General features: G+C 49.1%; 1 protein-coding gene across 1 annotated transcript; it reads left to right on the forward strand.

The window, feature by feature from the left end:
• Nucleotides 1-18,594: 18,594 nt before the first annotated feature.
• On the forward strand, nucleotides 18,595-24,449 carry CST7 (cystatin F). Its single transcript, XM_009979535.2, has 4 exons — nucleotides 18,595-18,685; nucleotides 23,271-23,443; nucleotides 23,771-23,887; nucleotides 24,372-24,449. Exons 1-4 carry the CDS (start codon nucleotides 18,610-18,612, stop codon nucleotides 24,447-24,449), a joined length of 444 nt encoding a protein of 147 aa, XP_009977837.1. The 5' UTR covers nucleotides 18,595-18,609.

The raw sequence follows: 24,449 nt of genomic DNA on the forward strand, positions 1-24,449 counted from the left end.
AGACATAGACACTTACCACACAGTGTTTCTGTAACCCTTCTCTCACCACTCTCCAGTGATCCAGCAAGGCATTTTTAGGAGAGCTGACCTCCTCCCAAAATCACCAAGCTCAAAAGGTCCCCAGATATGCTCCAGTTCTTCCTCCAGCAGTGACATCCTCTCTGCCCCACAGATCCAACCTCCCGAGTTCTTCTCTGAATCAGTGTGCTCCCCCGTTCCTGCTCACAGCTTCATGCCGATTTTCATAAGGTTATTTTGCAGCTGGGCTTCGTGCAGTCTGACCCTCTGCATGCAAAACCATCCCTGCTTCCCCGGCTCTGCTGCAGGGGAACAGCTCACACCCTGTTGGAACACTTGGAGAGAGGGGGAGCTGGGGACAGCCCCTGCCTCTGACTTTCTTAGGGAAGAAAGAGCAGGCAGGAGACACGGGCATGGCAAACATTCATCCCGTTTGCTCAGAGCACTGGTGCAGGCGTTGCTTTCAGACACAGTTGTTCCTCACTTGGTTTCCCAGCTGAATGTGGAGAATCACCTTTCTTCCCCAGTTTTTCTGTAGTCAGACCACATGGGCAGCACTCACTGCTTTTCAGGGCATGGCTCTCCTGATTCCAGGGTCAGGCTGGCCCCACTGCCCACCCAGTTCCCCCTTTCCAGGAAAAGCCCATGCCCACCAGGTTTGTAATTCCTCCTAGCTGGAGCCAGCGTTTGCCCAGTCTCTGCGTTTCTTTGGGTCCTCTTTCTTCTTGCTTGGCCCTTGCTGGTGACTACCCTGCAGCTCTGCCCTCCCTGGCTCAGGAGAGCAGGCTTCTTGTCTGTCTTCCCAACCCGGGTGGTGACAGTTTGGCTTTACCCCCGCCAGATGAGCTGAGTCAGCGATAGGGTTTACTGCCATTCCCCAGCAGACAGTTACTCCAGCCCAAGAGATATCCCTGGCACGCTGTCATAGGCATTTATATGCCCTCTGGATATTGCTTGGGAGAAGGTTTCCAAGCCTAATCCAATGTCAGGGAAATCAGCAGCTGTTGTTGATGCGCTCACACTGTCTGCAACTGCTAATAACAAAGCTCTGGCCTCTGGACAGGGTTTTGTGTGGGATAAGACTGACGCACAAGGCATCCCAGTAGTTTGGCAGCTGGCTGTTCGATTCCCAAAAGCTCCTCATTCATAGCTGTGCTTTCTGCATAACAAAATGAAACAAATCCAGAACAAAGCAAATAGATTTCCTGTTCATACATGCTTACAAGAGCTCTTCATGACCTTTCAGTACTCAGTTGCTTCTCCCGTTTAAACTGAAGACAGACAATAAAACAGAATTAAATAGGTGCTGACGTACAGGTCACAGGCCCTGTAAATCAAGAGAAAGCCCTCCTAGTTACTGACTCTGGCTTTCTTGCAGGTCTGCGGACTTTAGCAGTGTGGTCTCAGAGCTGAGGTCGGGCAGACACACCAAGCTATTGGAGATGATTTACCATTTGACACTAATTAGATCTAAAGGGAGCTCTAGGGTAGAAACTGCATTTGCATCAACAGGAGGTTCATGTTCGGCTCGGCACCGAGTGCCTTCGTGAACAATGCAGTTCCCATTCCATGCCTGGGAGTCCAGAGGGAGGGAAATGAACTCCTTTGCTTCTGGCTGTATCCCCAAAAGGTCTAGCCTTCTGTGCCAAGCTCTGCCTGCTCCAGGATCAACACGTCATCTTTTATTGACCCCAAGAGGGACCCATGGCCACAGTGCAGCATGGGGCATGCAAGGTCCTGGACTCCCAGCCCCGTTCAGAGCAGGATCACAGCTTACAGACTCTGAGTTCATCTCAACTCCACCTTTTACTTCTTACCCTGATGTTTTACAAAGAAAAATATATTCACACAAGGGAGAAAAGAGGAATATTCCCAGCTCTTCAGTGACACAACTGCTTCCCTGAGTTTCCATGCAAATGTCTTGGTTCCTTGGCTTTCTGAATGAAGTCTCCCTACAAGCAAGCAGCTCTTGACAAGAAAGCATGTGTTCAAGTTAATTGACAAGGTCTCATTAGACAAAGCCATACACATCCTGTAGGTTGAGAGTACCTATGCAAAAGATGTTTATGTTTCCACAGGCCAAAGCTACTCTTGCCTAAGCCCTCTTAATGCTTGTAAACCTACCCTGTAAATCTCTGAGTTTGGTTTTGGTTTTTTTTTCTCCAAGGTATTGCTAGACAAATCAGTAGCAGATCCCTTACCATCTCTGCTGTCCCTCACCTTCACAGGGTATTAATGATGGACAATTCCTTTCCTTTCTCAGGATCTTCAGCTCAGAGGTCTTTCACCTAAGCACATGCTGATGGCATCACGAGACAACACTTCTACAGTGCCTCAAACCTGGCTGACGCTCCCCTCACCACTTATCTTCAGTGCCAGCAGCCACAGCCATGATGTTATCCTGACCCTGAGTTCCCTCTGGGCAGTGTAAGTCCCCCTTGCTGTCCACCCACCCCCTCTGTCAGCTGAGCGCTGCTGGCACAAGCATGGTGAGAAAGAGATGAGGACCAAGCCACTGGCATAAAGCCGAGAGAAACTGGTGACCGGTGGAAGTGTCCCATGGCTGTTGTCCCCATCTCCTCTGACTCCTTAACATGCTGGGGTGGAGATGTTGGGCTGCTCAGCAGCAGAGAAGAAAAAAGCAACCTTCCCAAGCGTCCAGCGGATTTTTCTCACACCTCAGTGCTCATTTGAAATTCTCCAGTTCTTTCCATCTTGCACAGAAACTGCAGAGTCTCAATCTAATTTTGCCTTATTGTATTACTTGTCCCAGTGATGGGTCTTCTCAGGCAGCTCGTGACAAAATAATTACGCTCTGTAGGGAAAAGCTGGTTTTGACAGAGAAAGCTAGTCACTGATCTCTGTTGGAACTCAGAAAGGTCAGCAGTCTGAAGTAAGAGAAGGATATGGGAATACCTGATCACCACAGCTGCTTAGGAGGTTGGAGATGGTGAGCTTCAAGGAGGACTGTTCCCCTCCTGCAGCTTTTGCTCCCATTGCCAGAGATGGTTCCTCACTTTTTAGCACGTTTCACCCTCAGACACAGCCCAGCAAAGCCAAATGGAAGGACCATAGGGCAACACCCCCACCACCGAAACACAGGTTCCCACCACATCAGTCTTGCACAGAAGAGACGTTCCTGAGCCAGAGCAGGGGCCCTGGTCATGGGCCTGGGAGGAAGGGATGAAGTTTGGCTGTACCCAGGGCACGTTCTACAAAATGAGATACCACTAGGTGTGCTAGGAAACTGAGATGGCCTCAGAAGGAGATCAAAGTTAATACACAGCTTTACGCCTTCCCACATGGGCTGCTCTTTCTTCACTAGCCTGCACACAGAACGTCCTACCACAGCTCCCTTGACACACTGCAGCAGCCCCGTTTAACAGCAGCACAATCCACAGCACTCTGGTTCTCTCTGATTTTATATTTCTGGTGGAAAATAGAAAAAAAAAGATCTAAGGTACCTGAAAGAGCTCATTTCACAGGAATACATTTTGGCATTGAAAAAAAAAAAAAAAAACCAACAAAAAACACCACCACATTTTCCACAGAAAATTCCCAACCAGTGTCTCCAGCATGGCTAAATTCATTCTGCCGGTCTACAACAGTGAGCAGCACTTGCTCCTTCCAAGTTCAGAAATCCTGTAGGACCCAAAGATGGGGTAACAAAGCATCACATTGTTCCCTGACCACCACTGCTCAGCTTACATGGTGCCCTGAGGCATGGAGGCCAGTGTCGTTTCCAGATTCTTTTCTAAAACTTAAGCACAGCTATTCCATCCTTGTTAATTACCTGGTTTGGTTCACAGGCACTAACGAAGCAGGTGCTGTTCATAACTGTCATCCCAGGTGGAGCTGTTTTTGAGAACTCCCTTTTGTCTGTGGACAAGGGCCTTGAAGCTTTAGCTTAGTGCTAAAGATCTAAAACTTCTTCAGACTCTTCTCCGTCTCCCACGGCAGAGGCTGTATCAGCAGCCTCTCAACGCCCTTTCCCAGGGAAAGATGTTATTCTCACACACTCCCCAGACTCCAAACACCACAAGTGCAGAACCAAATATTTTGCTATGTGAGCCACACTTTTTTTTCTTTTTTTTATTGTTTTTTTCTCAAGGCAGATTTCTCTCCATTATGGCCCTGTCGTGTTGTAAGGACAATCTTTTCTCTATTAAGCTGAATATCTGCTGTTAAAGAGAAAAAAGTTGAATGCAGGAAAATGTATGCGCTACCTTTCAGGGGGAGTGGAAGGGCAGGGATGGGAATTGCTGTGAAATGGTTCTTGTTACATTCAGGAAAGATAATTAAGCCTTGATTGATTCTTCACTTTCATTGTTATAGAACTGTGTTAACCACATTTTTCAGTGATGGACTTCAGCAGATAACACTTGTGTGGCTTTTCGGCCTCTGCCCGAACTGCAGGGAGATGCAGAGTGGCTGGGAAGGAAAAAGGAATTCATTTGCCCTGAGCCTGGGCACCCACATGTACCTCTCACGGGGGCAGTACAAAGCTATCCATCCCACTGCCTCGGGTATCGATGTAACTGGTACTGCTCTACTTGGCTTAAATTAGATCCAGGACACAATAACTTTCTGCTCTCTGTAGGAGAACACCTCCAACACCACCCTTCTAGCCCTGGGAGCACTTTGCACGTGTTGGTGTTGCCACCTGTATATAAAATCATAGCTCAGCCTCCCTCAGATGGACTTATGGTTGCTTCCCACAGATCCGAAGCATCAGGTGAAGGCTGGCGGTGGTGGTAAAAGGGAACATGGGCAGCAGAGACAGACTGGGTCTGTCAGATCCAAGTCTCAGCAGTGCTGAGCACCTGGGTACCTGTCAGATGGAGAAGCTCCATGGAGTTGTGAACAGGGTTTTTAACCACAGCTAGAGAGCACAGATTTGCCTTCCTTTGTACTGGGAGACGTGGCACACGCTGCACTGCAGACACAGGCGTACACTGCGGCACCAATGTGCCTCACTGTCTTGCACTTGCTTTTTCGTGGTTTGTGCCAAGACTGAGCCTGATTATCACAAACACAGTGTTGGTCTGAAAAGCAATCCTTGACAGCTGCCAGCCTGAGACAGCTGCTTGTTGCGACCTCTGCTTTGGCCACCTGAACAGCTCTTTAGCAGCTCTGACCCTCTGCAGCTTCCCCCTGTCCTTGCCCACAGGACACCCTGGCAAATACTTTCAATGCATCCAGAGCCATGAGGTCAGTCAATTTTCCCCACAAAAAATGACGTGATCATCTCATTTAAAAAGATGCAGAGCGAGTGCACCACACGCTGTCTTTGGTGAACTCCTCTGCCCTCAGAGCAAACATTCCTGCCAACGATGTTTTTGAGTGGGGCATATGGCAGAACACAGGGACCCTGTGTTTCAACATCACTTCCCAACACCCTGTTCTTAAACCAGAGCACAACATTCGCTGTTCTTTTCTCAAAAGCATCTGCCCTGTCTAGAGAGAATTACTACATATGAGGGTGAGCAGTAAGGATGCCAGCAGACAGAACATGAGTGCAAACAGAGTGGGGAACCCAGCAGAGGCCTGGACGAAGGACCAACTAGTCCTGAGTCCCCAAAACATGCTGCATCGTTTCCACAGTCCAGTGCAGGCTGGATGAATACATGATGAATTAATTTGCACAACAACTGGGAAGAGAAATACCAAGTCATCTGAAGCCACCCTTGCACCCTATCTTTAGAGGACAAGAAAGGGCTACCAGAGCCTCTCTCAGCCACTGCCTTGACACAGGTTTAGGGGTAAGACACAATGAATCTGAATTTGTGCTTCTGTTCATTCCTATGCAGATGCGCCTGGATGCAAAGTCCAAGCAGAATGTCTCTCCCCTTTTTTCCAGGTTACCCACCCCTGTTGAGATCATCTATCATCACACAACCTCTCTCCTCTGCTCCTCAGCCTCTTCCCTCTTCACAGAGGAACAGTGGCAGCTGTCACCAGCAAGTGTTCACACCAGCAAACTAGAGACTTGCTAACTACTTTTAATTGCCCACTGTGGCAGCTGATGTCTAACAGGAAGAGTTAACAAGTTCATTTGGTGGGTGTTTTCCATGGACCTCTTGCACTTCCTAATAGACCCTAGTCCATGGCAGGTACCTCCAGCACTACTGAAACACAAGCAATTAGAAATATTGAGTGCCTGCCTAAGCCTATGGCTCTGCCCAGGCGCTTTCCAATGTGATAAGAAAAAGATCTATTTGACCAGGTGGGCCTTCTTCAAACAAGCCCACAGCTGGTTGGCTGGACCAGTGCTTCCCTCTGTCACCTCTCAAGCCTTAATTCATTTGTTAAGAAGTTTGCAGAGGCTTGCACAGTCGTCTGACTACACTCAGTACCATGCTGGCAGGGTAAAGGAGTGGAATGAGAAGCCACTGCACATGGACAGTCGTTTGAGCATGCAAGGTGCCACAGGGGCAAGAGCTAAACTGGCAATGCTTCACCGTTACTCGTCTTGGGTTATGGTCTTGCCAAGTGACTCTATCACAGAGTAGGATCTACCCAGTGCCAGGTGCTCTACAGAGAGCTGACGTGAGATGGCCGTTAGCAAAACAAGCAAAATATAGAAAGGGTCAGTGAGGAAACTGAGGAAGGGAACATCTGCAGAGTCACCAACCTCTCCTGATCAGTAGCTCCCAATGAAAATGTGGGTCCCAAATGAGACAGAGAACAAGGTGCTTAACTGTCTGAAATACTTTCAAGATGGCTTAGGAGAATAATAATCCTCCCCTCCAGGCTGTGCTCCAAGAGAAGGTTCAGGGCTAAAGGGACCTTTGCTCTGGGCATCTGTACATCATGTTCCCATTAGAAACAGAGGATTTGTTCTTACTGACGTAATCAGGCTCTTGCTAATTTTAAATTCAAGTAGCAAACCTTTGACGCTGCAGTGGGAACAGCACCAGGATCTTAGCAAAACAAGTGTCTTCTTTCTCATTTTGCCCTGGAAGTAGACTACTTCAAATCTTCAGATGGAGAGGGAAGGAATGAGAGGCTTGCTCATCTCAAAACGAAAAGAACAGCCCCAAGGTAAAATATGGAGAGGTCTTTACACACACTCATCCCTTATGAATACCCCCTCTATCCAATCTGTAGGCAATCTCTGCACACCAGCGGGCAGTGCCGCTGGCAGATAAGACTAGATAACACCACAGTTGTTCTCCACACTCCCACCTCAGCCCAGCCATTCATTTAAGTCTCTCTTCTCTTCTCTAGAAGTGTATAGTAAACAGATTATCCTCAAGTCTTCCAGCCAGCCTGCTTTTATATTTGATTGAAATTCATCAGTTCAAAAGTTATTGCTGGTAGGAAAACACATGCAACTGCATGAGCCTTGATCCCCTTGAAAAATCACAGCTAATTCTGCAGCAGAGGCACAGGTGGGTGTTGGTGAGCTACAGAGCACCTGGCAGAAGAGACAAGGGAGCATAAGGAGACAAATTCCCCGACTGGGGCCAACCCACCAGTGTCAAACCTCAGTTTCTCCTCTACATCCTATTGCCACCAAGTATACAGATACATTAATGCTGACTGTGGCCACCACTGCTGACTTAATCCAATGTAGGGACATGTGCTCTGAATCATTCGTCTCCTTCCCTTGTACCTTACCAAACTTGTTCAGCTACATGCCTGCTCAGAAGGGTATCAGTATCGTGTGGCTTGCCCAGGTGACCCTGTACTGTAAAGCTGCTGCTGTGTGAGCTCCATGGTTTTCCACTTATGAAGACGGGCTGCCAAGGTGTTCCTGCTATAGGAAGGCAGAGGAGAAGCTGAGTCCTCACGGAATTCTTTATCCTGGTCCTTCTTCCTTGGACTGTCCTTTCTCTGCACCTCGGCATATTTCAGCATCTGCAAAGTGCAGGCCTCCAGTGTGGAAGACGATGTCATGCCCACCTTTCACCTTTAAGGCTTAAAGTCTGCTGTTGCCACTCTGCCAAAATAATACACATTTTCCCGTGTACTAATCTACCAAAAGCTGAAATGTAGGGATTTCTCTATTCCAGCTGAGAGAAAAAAAAAAAAAAAGCATCCTCTTGCTCAGATTCTTCATTAAAGCAAAGCCAACTAAATTAGCTGCCTTGGGGATTAGATGAAGGCTTAAAAAATGTAAAAAAGATTAAAGTAAAAAAACCCAACTATTGGCACTGGTAAATGTGTCATAATTAAAACTTTTGAAAGCACAATTCGAACACACTCCAGTCATCCTCGAAGCCCCTACAAAAGTTAACGAGATGAATTTTTCTTACAGTCTCCCATTCATCCCTGAAGTTGAAAGAGGGAGTCAGAACTGAAAATAAAATACTGTGGGTGCAGGGCCAGATGCTGATTGCATTTGCAGGAGTAAACGTAATTCCAACATGACCCCTCGCAGACCCTCATTGGCATTATTCCAGGAAGCCATGGTGGCAACTGCTGGGTTGTGCTGTTGTCATGGTTTGATGTGGAGGGGGGGGTTGTTCTCGTGGCAGGAGAGGGGTTTTGGTCCCTGTGACCTCCCCGGTTTTGGAACCGGGTTAGGCTTAGTTCTGGCCACCAGATCAGACTGCCATCCCCCTCGGGGCTGAGCCAATAGGGCGCCTCTGCGCATTGCCCTATTTAAGTCGGGACAAAGGAACCGGAAAAGGTGCTTTGCCCAGGATCGAGCAGAGAAGGGAGGAGGGCACTGCCCCCACTCCCTGGCTCCCGGCCGGGCAGCTGCCTGCGTCGGGCCGGCGCCGCCCATGGAGAATGGCAGCGGCAGAGCCAGCTGGGGAACTCGGGGGCACCCCACTCCCGAGGTGCCCACTGGGCTGAGTTCACCTGGAGAGGACTGAGATCTGAGAGAAACAGCCGCATCGACACCAGGTCAGTGAGGATGGAGCGGGAGGAGGTGTGCCGGAGCCGAGTTTCCCCTGCGGCTGATGGTGAGATAGCAGGCTGCCCCCCTGCAACCAGGACGGCCTCGGTGGATCAGAGACCCACTCGCAGCCCGTGGGGAGAAGATGCCTGAGCCTGAGGATGGTTGTGTTGGGGTGCACGACAAGGCAGAGAGGCATCTGGAGTCTGCGTGACGACCCACGCCGGAGCGAGTGGCTACAGCTCCCTAAGTACCCGAGACTGTGGTAAAGCCCACACCGGAGCAATCTGTGGGGAAGGATTGTTTCCAGTGGGCTGGACTCACGCTGGAGAAGTTTGTGGATTTTTCCTCGTGGGTAGGGGATCCACTGGAGCAGGGGAAAAGGGTGTAAGGACTCCTTCTCCTTTAAGAAAGAAGCAGCAGTAACAGCACGGAATGAACTGACCTGCACTCCCCCAGTCCCTGCCCCCTGTGCTGCTGGGGGGAGAAGGTAGAGCCGGGAGGAAAACGAAAGGGGGGGGGGGAAGGTGTCGGTTATAAGATCTGGTTTTGTTTCTTTCTGTCCTCTCAAGTAATCGGTTTTTGTTTCCCTTTGTCCTTCTAAGTAATCATTAATAAACTGTTTTGCTTTGAGAAAAGCCCTGTCTGTTTTGCCCAGGACCATGGTTGGTGGGTGCTCCCTCTGTTCTTGTCTCAACCCTCAGTCCCTTTGGTTTTTTTTTCCCTCTCCTCTCTACTTTACTGGAGAAGGAGAGACTGTGTGAGTTTTAGTTGCTGGATCAGCCTAAAACCATGACAGCTGTGTGGCCAAAGGTCCACCTTGAATGACAGCAGCAAAAAGGTAATGATGAAAAAATCCACCTCATGCACCAAATGTCATGAAAATCAAACTTCAGGTGCTGTGGGTTCGCTTCTTCGATAGAAAAGGAGGAGATAATTACATCTTTGATTCATGGATAATAAAAGTTGGTGGTTTTTTTATTTTAATAAAAAAAAATCCCCCCACAGTTGCACAATTTCCAAGCGTCTAATAACCCAGTCCAATAGTGAGAGAATGAACAGACTCTGCAATCTCCCTTGCAGACCTGGTCTCCCACGACTTGCAACAAACATCTCCTACTCACACAAAAACAAACATGAAGGTTCTTCAGGCATGCAAGTCTTTTAACATTTATTTAACTCAGTTCCACCACCCATTGCTTTTAGTGTTGTTTTTAGCAGCCCATTGTATCGCTCAATTTTCCCAGAGGCTAGCGTGTGATAAGGGATGTGGTATACCCACTCGATGCCATGTTCCTTGGCCCAAGTGTCTATGAGATTATTACGGAAGGGAGTCCCATTGTCCGACTCGATTCTTTCTGGGGTGCCATGTCACCACAGGACTTGTTTCTCGAGGCCCAGAATAGTGCTCCGGGCAGTGGCATGGGGCACAGCGTAGGTCTTCAGCCATCCAGTTGTTGCTTCCACCATTGTGAGTACATGGCGCTTACCTCGGCGAGTTTGTGGGAGTGTGATGTAATCAATCTGCCAGGCCTCCCCATACTTATACTTTGACCATCGGCCTCCGTACCAAAAAGGCTTTAACCGCTTGGCCTGCTTGATCGCAGCGCATGTCTCACACTCATGGATAACCTGCGCAATAATGTCCATGGTTAAATCCACCCCTCGGTCGCGAGCCCATTTGTATGTGGCATCCCTTCCTTGGTGGCCTGAGGTATCATGGGCCCACCGAGCTAAAAATTTTTCGCCTTTATGCTGCCAGTCCAGGTCCACCTGAGCAACACTAATCCTAGCAGCCTGGTCCACTTGTTTGTTGTTTTGGTGTTCTTCAGTTGCTTGACTCTTGGGTACGTGAGCATCCATGTGCCATACCTTCACAACTAGCTTTTCAATCCGTGCAGCAATGTCTTGCCACAACGGGGCAGCCCAGATGGGTTTGCCTCTGCGTTGCCAGTTGTTCTGCTTCCACTGCTGTATCCACCCCCACAAAGCATTTGCCACCATCCACGAGTCAGTATAGAGGTACAGCACTGGCCACTTTTCTCACTCAGCAATATCTAAGGCCAGTTGGATGGCTTTTACCTCTGCAAACTGACTCAATTCACCTTCTCCGTCAGCAGCTTCTGCAACTTGTCGCATAGGGCTCCACACAGCTGCTTTCCACTTTCGATGTTTCCCTACAATGCAGCAGGACCCATCCGTGAACAGAGCACACCGTTTTTCACTCTCTGAGAATTTATTATATGGTGGGGCCTCCTCAGCACGTGATACTTTCTCCCCTGGTAGCATTTCAAAATCTTTACCTTCTGGCCAGTTTGTGACGACTTCCAAGATTCCCAGGCGACTGCGGTTTCCTATTCAGGCCCTTTGTGTGATGAGTGCAACCCACTTACTCCACGTAGCATGGGTTGCATGATGCATGGAGGGGATCCTTCCTTTGAACATCCAACCCAGCACTGGCAGTTGGGGTGCCAGGAGGAGTTGCGTTTCAGTACCAACCACTTCTGAAGCAGCTCAGATTCCTTCATATGCTGCCAGGATCTCTTTTTCAGTTGGAGTGTAGCGGGCTTCGGATCCTCTGTATCCTTGACTCCAAAACCCAAGTGGTCGACCTCGAGTCTCCCCTGGTGCTTTCTGCCAAAGGCTCCAAGCAGGGCCATTCTCCCCAGCTGCAGTGTAGAGAACGTTTTTTATATCTTGTCCTTCCCGGACTGGCCCAAGGGCTACCGCATGGACAATCTCCTGTTTAATTTGTTCAAAGGCTTGTTGTTGCTCAGGTCCCCATTTAAAATCATTCTTCTTCTGAGTCACCTGGTAAAGAGGGCTCACAATTAGGCTGTAACTTGGAATGTGCATTCTCCAAAACCCCACAACACCTAGGAAGGCTTGCGTTTCTTTCTTAGTAGTTGGTGGAGACATAGCTGCTATTTTGTTGATCACTTCCACCGGAATGTGGCAATGCCCATCCTACCATTTTATTCCTAAGAACTGGATCTCCTGCGCAGGTCCCTTGACTTTACTTCATTTTATGGCGAAACCAGCTTTCAGAAGGATCCGAACTATTTTCTTCCCTTCCTCCAAAACTTCTTCGGCTGTGTTACTCCATATGATAATGTCATCGATGTACTGCAGGTGTTCCGGAGCCTCACCCTGTTCCAGTGCATTTTGAATCAGCCCATGGCAAACGGTGGGGCTGTGTTTCCACCCCTGGGGCAGTCGATTCCAGGTGTACTGAACACCCCTCCAGGTAAAAGCGAACTGTGGCCTGCACTCTGGTGCCAAAGGGATTGAGAAAAATGCATTAGCGATGTCAACTGCGGCGTACCACTTGGCTGCCTTTGACTCCAGTTCATATTGGAGTTCCAGCATATCTGGCACAGCGGCACTCAGCGGTGGCGTGACTTCATTCAGGCCACGATAGTCTATTGTTAATCTCCACTCCCTGTTGGGCTTCCGCACTGGCCATACGGGACTGTTGAAGGGGGAATGAGTTTTACTGATCACCCCTTGACTCTCCAGTTGGCGGATCAACTGATGGATGGGAACCAGAGAGTCTCGGTTGGTGCGATATTGCCGCCGGTGCACCGTTGTGGTAGCAATTGGCACCTGTTGTTCTTTAACTCTCAGCAATTCCACAACAAAAGGGTCCTCTGAGAGACCAGGCAAGGCAGACAACTGTTCAATTTCCTCCGTCTCCACAGCAGCTACACCGAAAGCCCAACGATACCCTTTTGGGTCCCTCAAGTACCCCCTCCTGAGGTAGTCTATGCCCCGGATGCACGGGGCCTCTGGACCAGTAACAACATGGTGTGTTTGCCAGTCATTCCCAGTTAGGCTCATTTCAGCTTCCACCACAGTCAGCTGTTGGGATCCCCCTGTAACTCCCGAAATACAAATGGGTTCTGCCCCTTTACGGTGTGAAGGCATTAGGGTGCATTGTGCACCGGTGTCCACTAAAGCCTTATATTCCTGTGGGTCTGATGTGCCAGGCCATCGAATCCATACTGTCCAATAAATCCTGTTATCCCTCTCCTCCCCCTGGCTGGAGGCAGGGCCCCTCTAGTCCTGGTCACTGTATTCATCATGGTCCTTCTGTACGAACAAATTAGAGGTGCCTTCAAGAGGATCAGAGATGGAGTCAGCCCTTCTATACTGTCTGGGGCACTGCCCACTGGAGACCGGAGCAACACTTTTCCTGGAGGAATCCCCTTTTATGACTGTTTTTCCTTTCAGTTCCTGTACCCGTGCCCTTAGGGTCGAGGTAAGTTTCCCATCCCACTTCCTCATGTCCTCTCTGTGGTCACGCAGGAAAAACCAGAGGCTACCTCGAGGTGTGTACACTCTGTATTCTCTCTCTTGATCAGGGGAACGCTTGCTTCTAATAGCTGAGACACAGGTCCATGCAGGTGGAGAGTGGGACATATCATCTTTGAATTGGTGGAACGCCTGTGACAGTTTCTCCAAACCCGCAATGCAGGCCTGTACGGAGGAAGAAACACTTCCTTCGTATTGCCGGAGTTGAGCAGCCACATCCTGCACCGTTTGTTCTTCACCTTCTTTCCAAGCTAATATTGCCAACGAGTTGGCATATGATGGTGGTGCACTTCGTAGGAATTTTCGCCACATGAACTGACTGCATGGGATTTCATCTGGATGTAGGGGTGACTGCTCATTATTCAGGTCACCATAAATTACCTCCACCACAGCTAACTCCCTCAGGTACTGGATGCCACTTTCCATGGCAATCCACTTGCCTGGGCGACATGTAATATTATCTCTGAAGGGGTACCTTTCTTTCACACTTGACAAAAGTCACCTCCAGAGGCTAAGGGTTTGTGTTTTCCTTCCAATCGCTTTGTCAATGCCCCCTTCCCTAGACAGGGATCCCAGCTGCCTAGCTTCCCTACTATCTAGTTCCAGGCCATTGGCCCCGTTATCCCAGCACCGGAGCAGCCAGGTAACAATGTTCTCATTTGGAAGGCGGCTAAAATCCTTTCGCATATCTCGCAGCTCACCTTGCGATAGCAATCGGATGATCATCGTCTCATATGTCTCATATGTGGATTCTACCTCTTCCTCCTGTTTTCGTGATGGTCCTGGTTCATTTTCATCCCTTACTAAGCAAGCTGTTTTCTTTAGGCACTTTCTTTTCTGTACAGGGGCCACTGACAGGGGAACAGGTGGGTTCTCCAGCTCAGCTGCAGCATCTGTCATGCTGTTACCAGATCCAGGGACCTCCTCCCCACTTTGAGGGTGCTGAACAGTATCAGACACGGCCACTCAGTAGGCATGGGCCAGGCCCCAGCACACTGCAGCGAGCTGCGTGCCCCTGGAATTGCCAGGGCGACAGCATACTTTTCCCAATTGCTCTATCAGTTTGTCAGGGCTCTGTACTTGTTCGGGGGTGAATTCCCAAAACACTTGAGATGCTCACTGTTCTAGGAATTTCCCCATATCTTCCCACACACCGTGCCACTTGTAACTGTCCTGCCTTGGGGCACATCTCTTGAGTTTTTTGAGTAATTCTTTAACCCCAGACAGGACCTGAAACCCGTTCCAGACAAGCAGCAGTAGGACCATGCTGGCTAGCACCCCCCCCGGGACATTCAAAATCCTCAAAGGGTGTTGTACTCGGCCCGAACGAGAAGGGCGGGCTGAAGGGCCGGTGGACAGGATCGTCCCCTGCCTCCCCCGCCGGTTGGGCGCGATTACCAAAAAATTCCGGAAGTGGCGCCCGAGATACGGGCACGATGCCAATGCCGCGTACACGGAGCAGCCCAGCCGCGTGGCCAGCGCCATGACCGGACCATAAGCCCTCGTTATCCCGTACAGCGCCAGGAGGACCCTGAGCCATCTCCCAACCGTCATAAACATCATCACAAACAGTACATAGGACATGTAGGGAATTGCGGAAAACCACCACGAAAGCAACCGGAACAACATTATGATCAATCACTATTAACACAATAAACACGTATAACAAATTTGGCTCTGTCGTTATCCCAACCCTTCGTGCCCCACGTTGGGCGCCAAAAAGGACTGTCGTGGTTTAGCTCAGCCGGCGGCTGAGCTACCACACTGCCGCTCGCTCAACTCCTCCCTCCGGCGGGATGGGAGGAGAAAAATCAGAACGAGAGGGGCGAGACCAGTAGGTTGGGATAAGGATGATTTAATAGAACAATATCAAGAAAAGGAAAACAAAACAGGGTAAACAACTATGAACGTACAAACATGAAAACAATACGAACCGACCGCACGCGAAACGCGACGCACCGCCCGCTCCCGATCACCGAAGCGAACCCCTCCCCCGGCTGCTCCCGCAATATATACCCTGAGCATGACGCCACATGGTATAGAATAGCCATTGGCCAGGCTGGGTCAGCTGCCTGAACCGTGTCCCTTTCAGCTTCCCGCGAAAAAGGACAAAAAAAAAAAAAAAAAAAATTAACCCTTTCCCGGCCCAACCCAGAACACTCAGCTTGACGCAGAAAGATCACAAGCTTGATTTAGACTGGGTCAGGGCTAGCTAGCTGCTTAAAGCAAACGCTCTGTTTACACTGGGATAATAAGGGAGCCTTTCCTTGCCCGCTTACTCTCATCGTCTCCCTGTTCAGGATTTCTGCTCGCACAGGAACAGCCACACAATGGGAAATTTAGAGAGTGGAAACCACCCTGCAGAGCCCACTTCATGCCCTGTTCTGGTCTGGAGAAAGCGGTCTACACACACGTTGCAGGGAAAGTGGGTGAAATTCCCATCAGTGACCCTGAGGGAGCTGAAATGCGAAGAGGATCTTGTCTCATTTTCCTGGGTTGGATGTCAGATGAGACATGACACTGCTCCACTCCTCCCATAGATGGATTTGAGGCATAGAGCAGCGTCCCAGGAGATGGCACCTGATTGGAACGAGATATGGCAAAGGGACAACAGTCCCAGTCTCCAGCCATAGGTTTCTCCACAGCACAAAAATTCCCAAAGGAAAATAACAAATATTCGCATATTGTGGGCTTGGACGAGTTCGCTATTGTTTGTCAGTTATTGGGGAGGATAAATTTTTTGGTGTGGTTTTTGGTGGTGGTTCTTTGTTTTGGTTTGGTTTTGTGTTTTTTTTACGTAACAGTATCTAGCATTATTAACACTACTGCTCTTTAGTGAGCACTCTGTTACTTCCTAGGAGAAAAGAACTAGAGAAACTTCCTCAGAATTATAAAAAGATCATTAGAAAAGGAAAAGTTGATTAGCAACAGGTGTAAATGAGCAATTTTATAGAAAGAAGGGGAGAGGGAAGAAGGCAGGAAAAACCACATCCTTTGCAGACACATGCTGCTTTCTTTAAGTCACTGTCTGGCTTTATAAACCCTGTTGACAGGGAAACAGTGCTCTTCAGTAAAGAGCAGGTCCTGAGCCCCCCAGGACAAAGTCTGTGGCAGCAGACAGATGCCACGGCAGCAGGACAGCAGAAGGCAGCACAAACCAGGTTTCCATCAGATCAGGAGCAAGGGTGCCCTGACAGCCAGAGCACGCTCCCCTCTGCCACAGGGCACCAACCATCAGGCACTCAAGATCTGTCAAAGCCATAGGCAACCTCCTAGGCAAGAGAGCCCAAGGCATGGCTAGTTTTGGATGAGACTGAAACAAGGCCACTGCCCCTGGGGTCTGTCCCCAGTCTGCTGAGGACAGCTCTGCTCTGTGCGAGCTTTGCACTTGCCTTTGGCTTCTCTTCAGAGGAAGGGGCTCCACACAAGGGCATCCCAGTCTCCCCAGCACTCAGGTCAGAGGTAACTGCTCGAGATGTTCTGTGGATGCCTGGACCAGGGGAGCTTGGGCTCCAGCACACTGGATTACCTTCTGGTGTCCTCTAGTGCCAAAGCTAAGTAAGGTGGGCTTGCAAGTGGCACGCACGGCCCTCCTCCCACCCGGCACTGTGCACCTCACCACCCTCTCCGCCTTCATCACTCATTGTCCTCACTCACACCAAACCCTGTCAAAGGGCTGCTAGTGGTGTCCCAAGGTGCTTGTTTTAAGCAAGGAAAGAATCTACACTTCAGAAAGATTCCCCCCAAATCCCTCATGCTAGGCACCTTTTTAGTCAAATCAGAAGGCTGTGAGCTCACCAGGAAGCAAAGGGAGAAGAGATGGAGGTCCTGCAGGAAGCCTGAACCTCCTTCTGATGCCTCATGTGTCAGGGTGACAAACAGGCTCTTGCAACACACAGGAGATGTGTTGGGATCTGGTGACAAGGGTCCCAACCACCCCTTTCTTGTATGTTGGAGGACTCAACTATAGGCTTACTAAGACACTCCCCTCCAGAGTCTCTCAGTGAGGTAGGAACTGTAGAGCGCAGTTCTTGAGCAGAAAGAGAGGGCTGAAGATACCTGATTCAGTCCCTACCTGTGCCACAGTTGAGGGACGGGCCACTGCGTGAGCTCCGAAAAAAAAAAGGGGGGGGAGGGGGCAAAAAAAACCCACAATATAGTTCCTCTTGTTCTCTATCAATGTTTTCCACAGGCTTGGAAGTCTGATTCAGAAGCTCTATGCAAGTAGGACTGATGATAAATGTGGCTCGTCATGCTTGCCCCATTCCTTCTTGGAAGGACATTTCAACAGAGGGTTTACCTAATCTCATCCTACAAGGAAACACTAAGATTACTTTCCTCCAGCTTCTTATGTACCACCCACTCTACCCTGCATTAGGAGTCTCCTTCAGGCAATAAGATGTCTTTGCTAAGAAAGGAACACAGTTCATTGCAAGTGAAAGGCAACCATCACCTTCCGGCTCGCTTGAAACAAATGCACATACACAGACTGAGGTCCACCACACTCAACCCTTCACTGAGACATCAGTTCATCTCCCAGGCTCCTGAATCTGGCAGCTGGTTATTTCAGGTGCATCACAAGGTCTGGCAACCAAGCCCTTTCCCCAGACTTGTGAGCTCCTTGGCTGCCTCTCTGGAAACCAAGCACTGACCCTGGAAAATCCAACCCCAGAGCTGAAAAGTCCTGCAAGCCACAGAGAGCCAAACTACTCTTCTTCCTGTGTTTCTCTTGCTCTCTGGAGAGCACCTAGAGAAAACCTCACCTTCTCTGAACCCAACGCAGCCCTTTCCTGTTGTTGTCAAAACACCTTTTGTAAATGTGAGGTATAATGTCCTCCTCTGCCACCAAAACCAAAATCCTCTTCCTACAGGCTCTGTTCCACACAGTCCCCTCAGGAAGCTACCCCTAAAACTTCCTTGCCTCCCTCACCCAAACCCTACATTTCCATGACAAGGGAAGCAAGACACTGAGTCCAACTCTATCAGGCTTCTCCCCACCCAGACACCCACCCACAAGTCAAGAACTACATCCCCAGGGCTTACTGCCCATTTTTTAGGGATTAAATTTCCCCATGAATCTCAAAGCACATGACTGTTACTCTCCTCACCACCACTTCCCAGCGTTACATCACATGTATCTGCCCATGCTTCTGCACAGCCCCTGAAGATCACAAAGAAAAGTCCCTGTCTGATGCAGGACAAGCGCTGCAATCACCAAGGCAGAGCTTTGTGGCTGGGCTTCAAGGTATGTGGTCATCAGCAGGAGACAAAGTCTGCATCAGAGCTGTGATGATTCAGGGGTTTTTAGGGTGATTTTTCTTCTTTCCTCCCAGCCAATAAGAGCATTCAAAGAGGCACATCTTCCTCTGCAGGAAGCCAGGCAGTCACTCCTCTCCCTGGCGGGCTCCTCTTCTGAAGTGGTGGAGATGGCAGTGAACTTCGCTTGCAGCTTCGCCGCACTCTGCTGTTTAGCACTCTGGGGCTTCACCAGGACCTCAGATGGTAAGAACGGAAAATAACTTGTTTTCCTTGTCCTTGAGGTCCTGTGAGCGCTGCTTTCTAATGCACTGGTAAAAAACAGCCCTTCTCCAACTGCTGCCCATGCTGGCTCAGCACTCCAGGGCTCAGACTGCAGCTGAAACTTCAACTGCTTAAAAGACTTTCTCACCTTGTAGCAAACCATGTTATCCAGGGACATCATGTAAGGATTTTGAAGTTAACTTATGGTCTTAACTTATTTGTCAGTGTTTAAACTCGGCATGACCTTGATTATTAAATCTAAAGACTGTGGGTAACAATTTGACTGCTAAGTACAGATGGGCACTTGAGTGCCGATTAGCTGACTTTAATGTAACATTACTCCGTATCATTTCTTCCTTTGCTGAGCAAGGAAACTCTCTTGATTGCAGTTAGCCTTAAATCTTTAGAATGGGAGCTGCAGACATGAGCGTTTTCTCTCTGAGGGTTTTAGTTTTACTTCAGCTGCCATGCACAGAAAGTACTAATGCACTCGGGGATGGCATTTGGTTAGCCCGTAGCTTTTCGTTTCGGCTGTGGTTTCCTTTGGGGGTTGCAGAGGCATGCAGGAACTCTGCTGCATCTTAAATGTAAAGATAAAGCCTCGCCTCACTCCTAGTAATGGAGAGGAGGTTTTGAAAGCACCTCATGAAAAAAAAAAGGTAACCTTTTTGCCATCTGCCTATTTGCTTCACTGCAGGCTGGGAGAGGGCATCCACAGGATTGCGCTCTCATACTGCAGGAATAGGGCCCCCAAATAATTCCTCAATGAGGAAAGCACAAGAGAGGGCCTCTTCATACAACATTTCAACTTGTCTCTGCAAGAACAGCCCTCTCTTGCTTAATAACAGGCAGTTGTCTGCTAACTCGGAGCAAGAAAGCAGTCTAACCCTACCACCATCTGGCAGAAGTAGGAGGGCCAGGTTTTTCCACCCTCCCCACATTTCCAAACCCAGAAGCAAGCATGGGGTCTGAAATACGAACACTCTAGACATCTCCCTTTGGAGCAGTAAGAGCTGTTTTCCCAGGTCATGAGATCACATCCTCTGGGCTTCCGAGCGTTACAGGTACCTGGCCGGTCATGCAGTGCCTCTGCTCCCACCAAGGTCTGGATGACAAGTGTTTCACTGATACCGGTATGCCTAGAGCCTTGCCCTGTTATCTGACCCTCTAGGCCATTCTGCTTTGCTTTCGGAGTGGGGCCATCACCTTACACACATTCAGCTTTTCAAGGTAATGGCCCTCAAGGGCCAAGCTAGGCAAGAAGCTATCAGGAAAGGTTGTGGTGACGAAAATCAGAACTACAGGTACTGTAAAATCAGAAATCAAAACCCAGAGAGTATCTGGGTTTTTGAAACTATATAGTGGTGGAAACAATTCCAAACAGCAAACGAGATTTCAGACTAGTGTGTACTCCATGCAGTGATCGCCTTGAATGAGAATCAAAGCACATCAAGAAAAACAAATCCTAGCCTTGAAGAATCTAGGTCACCAGAGGAAAAGAGAGGGGTAAAGTTCTCCCACAAGGGCTCAGTTGACTTTATACCCACTTTTCTCTGGTATGAGTCATTCTCAACACCAAGTTGCAATGGGTGAAGGAGGTGAAACGTCCAGTATCCCACGGTGAAAGCTGGGACAGAAATATACTCGCCTACCATCTACCTACAACACGTGGTGTATTACCAACCTGCTACCTGCCTACAACACATGGCCCAGCTTGCAAGACTGTGAGGCCAGCTCTCCAGATGTTGCATTTCAGAGGCCTTGACACATATAACACTGCTGCATCTACCAGGCATTGGAGTCAGGAACAAGGGCTCTTTAGACTTGACTCTTGCTCTTTCCAACAGGCAGAAGAGCATAGATTCAAGCAAGGTCCTGGAGAGCAGCCAGAGGAGCCCAAGCCAGTGATCTGCTCTCAGCCTGTCAGTCTGTCTCAGTTGCTAGAGGAGCTCAGGAAAAAGCTTGGTATGAGTTGGTATTGATGGCAAAGGGAAGAGCACTGCATTCCTAAGGAAGAGGACAGCTGGCCTTATGGGCAAGGCCCTGCTCTGCTCTAAGCTTCCTTTCTGACTTCAGGTGGGTCCTGCATGGCCCTTTTGAATCACCTGTGGGTCCCATCACCTTAACCCCCAGGCAGAGTCTCTGTTCAGGACAAGAGGACAAAGAGATGCTCTGGAAAGTCTCACCTATGAGCTGAGCACTGGATAAGATGTGCTGCCTCAGAAATACCTTCAGTCCTAGGCTGCGTGGTGATGAGTTTCTGTGACTCTTGAATCCCACCCTTGCTGCAGCAGGAAAATATCATCCCATAGAGAAGTGGATTCTAGGCTGTCAGGTGAAAAAACACTGCCAGGTTGTCCAGCACTGGCTGCACACCCAGTCTCAACATAAATCATAGACATGGGACAGGAAAGCTTGTCACCTCCACACCAGATAAAGCCACTTGCAGAACATCCAGTCCTCTCAGACAAATGGCTTGGTCTCTCAGCTCCCACCTGCAAGAAAACATGAGGGTCATTAACGTAGCTGGGGTATCAGCCAGGGAGACACATGAATTTGGAGATCCTTGGGTTGAGTAGGGATGTGGAACTGAGCCTCTCCTTTGCAGGCCAACCCTTTAATCCCCGAGCAGTGTTACAAGGGGGTACAGCCATTACCACCTGCGGGGGAGGATGTGAAAGCATTAACCAGGGTGTACATCAGCAGCCTGAACGCTGAGTATTTGCAGCCTCTTGTGCTGATGACGGCACATAGTGCTGGGTTTGAGGTTTTTTAAAAGCTCTGTGCTTGGCTGTTAGTGAGAGATTGAGCTGTGAAAAAAAGCTGGAGGTGAGAAAAAGCTTTTCACAGTAAGTTTAGTACAAGCTCTACGTGCACATTTGTGTGCACATTTGCGTGGCTCACTGCCAACACACACACATATCGTGTGAACTCCAAGGGCCACCTCCTGCACTGGCAGGTCTTGGCAGCAGCAGTGGCTGCACAGCAACTTGCACAGGTTGCAGATTTCTTCCTCTTGTTTGTATTTCAGAAGTGAGAAAATGGGGAGAAGGCAAGTGTAAAAGGGGAGGAAATAATGACATCAACCGTAAGCTTCAAGCTTCTTTTAAATTATTGAAAGAACAAGCAGAGCATGCGGAAATTAGCTACACAACCAAGTAAGAATATGTAGTAACAAGGGGCATGTGGAAAGAACTGCTCAAACTTGAAAGCTCTGAGTTCCCCCTACCCATGCCCCAATCTCCGTTTCCTACACACACCTTGCTCCTCCACTTCATGGCTGTGATAAGATGGTCCTTGGCATTTGGGTCAGGGCAACAGCACTTCAGCACCCAAAGCATCCCATCCTCTAGAACAGTGGGAAGCTAGTCAAAGTTCTGCCCTGAGGCCTTCCCTGCCACAGGGACACCCTCTCTCCTTTGTTGGTATGTAGAGGAAGGGTATTTTCCTCCCACTTTTATCACTACCTAAATCCTCCTAAAATAAAAACCTCAAGATGTCATGAAAGGGTTAAGGAGGGTGTGGGAAAGACTTATGTCTGTGAATTAAACTTTACATGCCAACTCAGACCAGAAGGGCTCTGCCAACCAGCGTTTGGTATCCTGGGCTGCATCCAAAGAAGTGTGGCCAGCAGGTCAAGAGGGAGGTGATTCTGCCCCTCTGCTCTGTTCTTGTGAGACCCCACCTGGAATATTGCGTTCAGCTCTGGAGTCCCCAACACAAGAAGGACATGGAGCTGCTGGAGCGGGTCCAGAGGAGGGCCACGAAGATGATCCGAGGGCTGGAACACCTCTGCTATGAAGACAGGCTGAGAGAGTTGGAGTTGTTCAGCCTGGAGAAGAGAAGGCTCCGGGGTGATCTTATTGCAGCTTTCCAGTACTTAAAAGGGACCTACAGGAAAGCTGGAGAGGGACTTTTTACAAGGGTGTGTAGTGATAGGACAAGGGGCAATGGATTTAAACTGAAAGAGGGCAGGTTTAGGTTAGATCCAAGAAATAAATTTTTCCCTCTGAGGGTGGTGAGGCACTGGAACAGATTGTCCAGAGAAGTTGTAGATGCCTCACCCCTGGAAGTGTTCGAGGCCAGGTTGGATGAGGCTTTGAACAACCTGGTGTAGTGAAGGATGTCCCTGCCCATGGCAGGGGGTTGGAATTAGATCTTTAAGGTCCCTTCCAACCCAAACCATTCTGATTCTATGATCAAAATTATACTGTACACTGCACAACATGATCTAGCTTTAGAACTAGATTCAAAGTTAGGCCTTCTATGAGCCAGGAGTCATACTAGAGACATTCTAGATAATATTCATGGTACCTTGGCTTCTTCTAAGTCAGTCTGAGCTCTGCTATCACTTCTAGCAGCATCTTTTTCTATCACATCATTCCACGGGATTGTTTCACCATTTCAAACGTAACGGAAAATTACTTTGTAATGGATGCGAGCAGAGTCCTTCTGAAGCACAAGTGTATGGGACAAGTAAGAAGGTTTAGCATTGTTTCAGAGGGCTGAAGCTCCCACTGTTTCAGGCACCTGATGTGTTCTTCACTCATGTTTTGTGTTGTTTCAGCTACATATGTACCACCACCTCATTCGACCATGAAACCCGGCTTCCCTGTCCCAATGAACACCAACAATCCTGGTGTTCGCAAGGCAGCTCGCTTTGGGGTTTACAGATACAACAACAGTTCCAATGACCTATTTCTGTTTAAGGAATCACAAATAAACAAAGCCATGGTACAGGTAAGAAGAGCCCAGGCTTCTGATGGTCCTCCAAACCATTTACCAATTAACCCTCCTACAGAGCACCCAAGACATGGGAGCCCTAATCCTCCTCAGGACTGCTCTGCGTGTCTACAGATAAGCAGCACATGTCCCTCTATCCCTTTGGACTGCTCCACAGGAGAGCTCCCTCCCCACCTCCCCTCAGCCCCACCCAAGTAATTCAACACAAAACACTTATATCCACCACACCACACACAATTCACAGATGTAGCACTTGATTCCTAGCCACAATTTTGGCATCCCTTTCCCTGACCTTACTTTAAAGGAGGAAACTACTTTCTCTAGATTGTCAGAGGGCTGAAATACATGCTCCACGTGGAAATTGGACGCACCATGTGTGAGAAGAGGGAGCACTCCAGCCTCGACAGCTGTCACTTCCAGAGGGAAAAGAGCCTGCAACAGGTACATGTCCAATTCCTTCAGGGTCTCCAGTAACTGCAGGTGATTCCTGGCCATCTCTAGTTGTACAGTCACCTTCAGACCAGCTCTGCCATGTCCCCACAGATGTACAAGCCTCCTCTGTGCAGAGCCAGCTGGGGTGAGGCAGGGTTATCAGTGTAAGCAGCGTAGTACCTCTCATGCATCCAGGGCCAGCTCCCATCTGCAAGGGGATGAACCAGACACAGTCATCTAGCACGTATTCCTAGATAAATGAGCGAAATTGTGCAGAAACAGAGTAGGTGCTAAATAGAGAGACTTCCTGGGTGGGGGAAATCCTTACAGGGGCTTTCCCACTAAGATATGATTACCTGGCAAACAGTACTTTTCCCAAGATAAAGGGGGCAGACAAAAAGATGCTGTTCTCTCCTTCCCCATCATGGCCCACAATGCTGAGAACAACCAGCAGCCACCTGAACTTTGTCATCAATTCCCCTTTTATTCACAGATGCTGAGATGCTACTTCGAGGTCTGGATAATGCCTTGGTTACAGAAAGCGTACGTCCCCGTTGCTCTCTGTCACTGA

The sequence above is a fragment of the Tauraco erythrolophus genome, chromosome 2 (genome assembly GCF_009769465.1).
Source record: "Tauraco erythrolophus isolate bTauEry1 chromosome 2, bTauEry1.pri, whole genome shotgun sequence".
NCBI lineage: Eukaryota > Metazoa > Chordata > Aves > Musophagiformes > Musophagidae > Tauraco > Tauraco erythrolophus.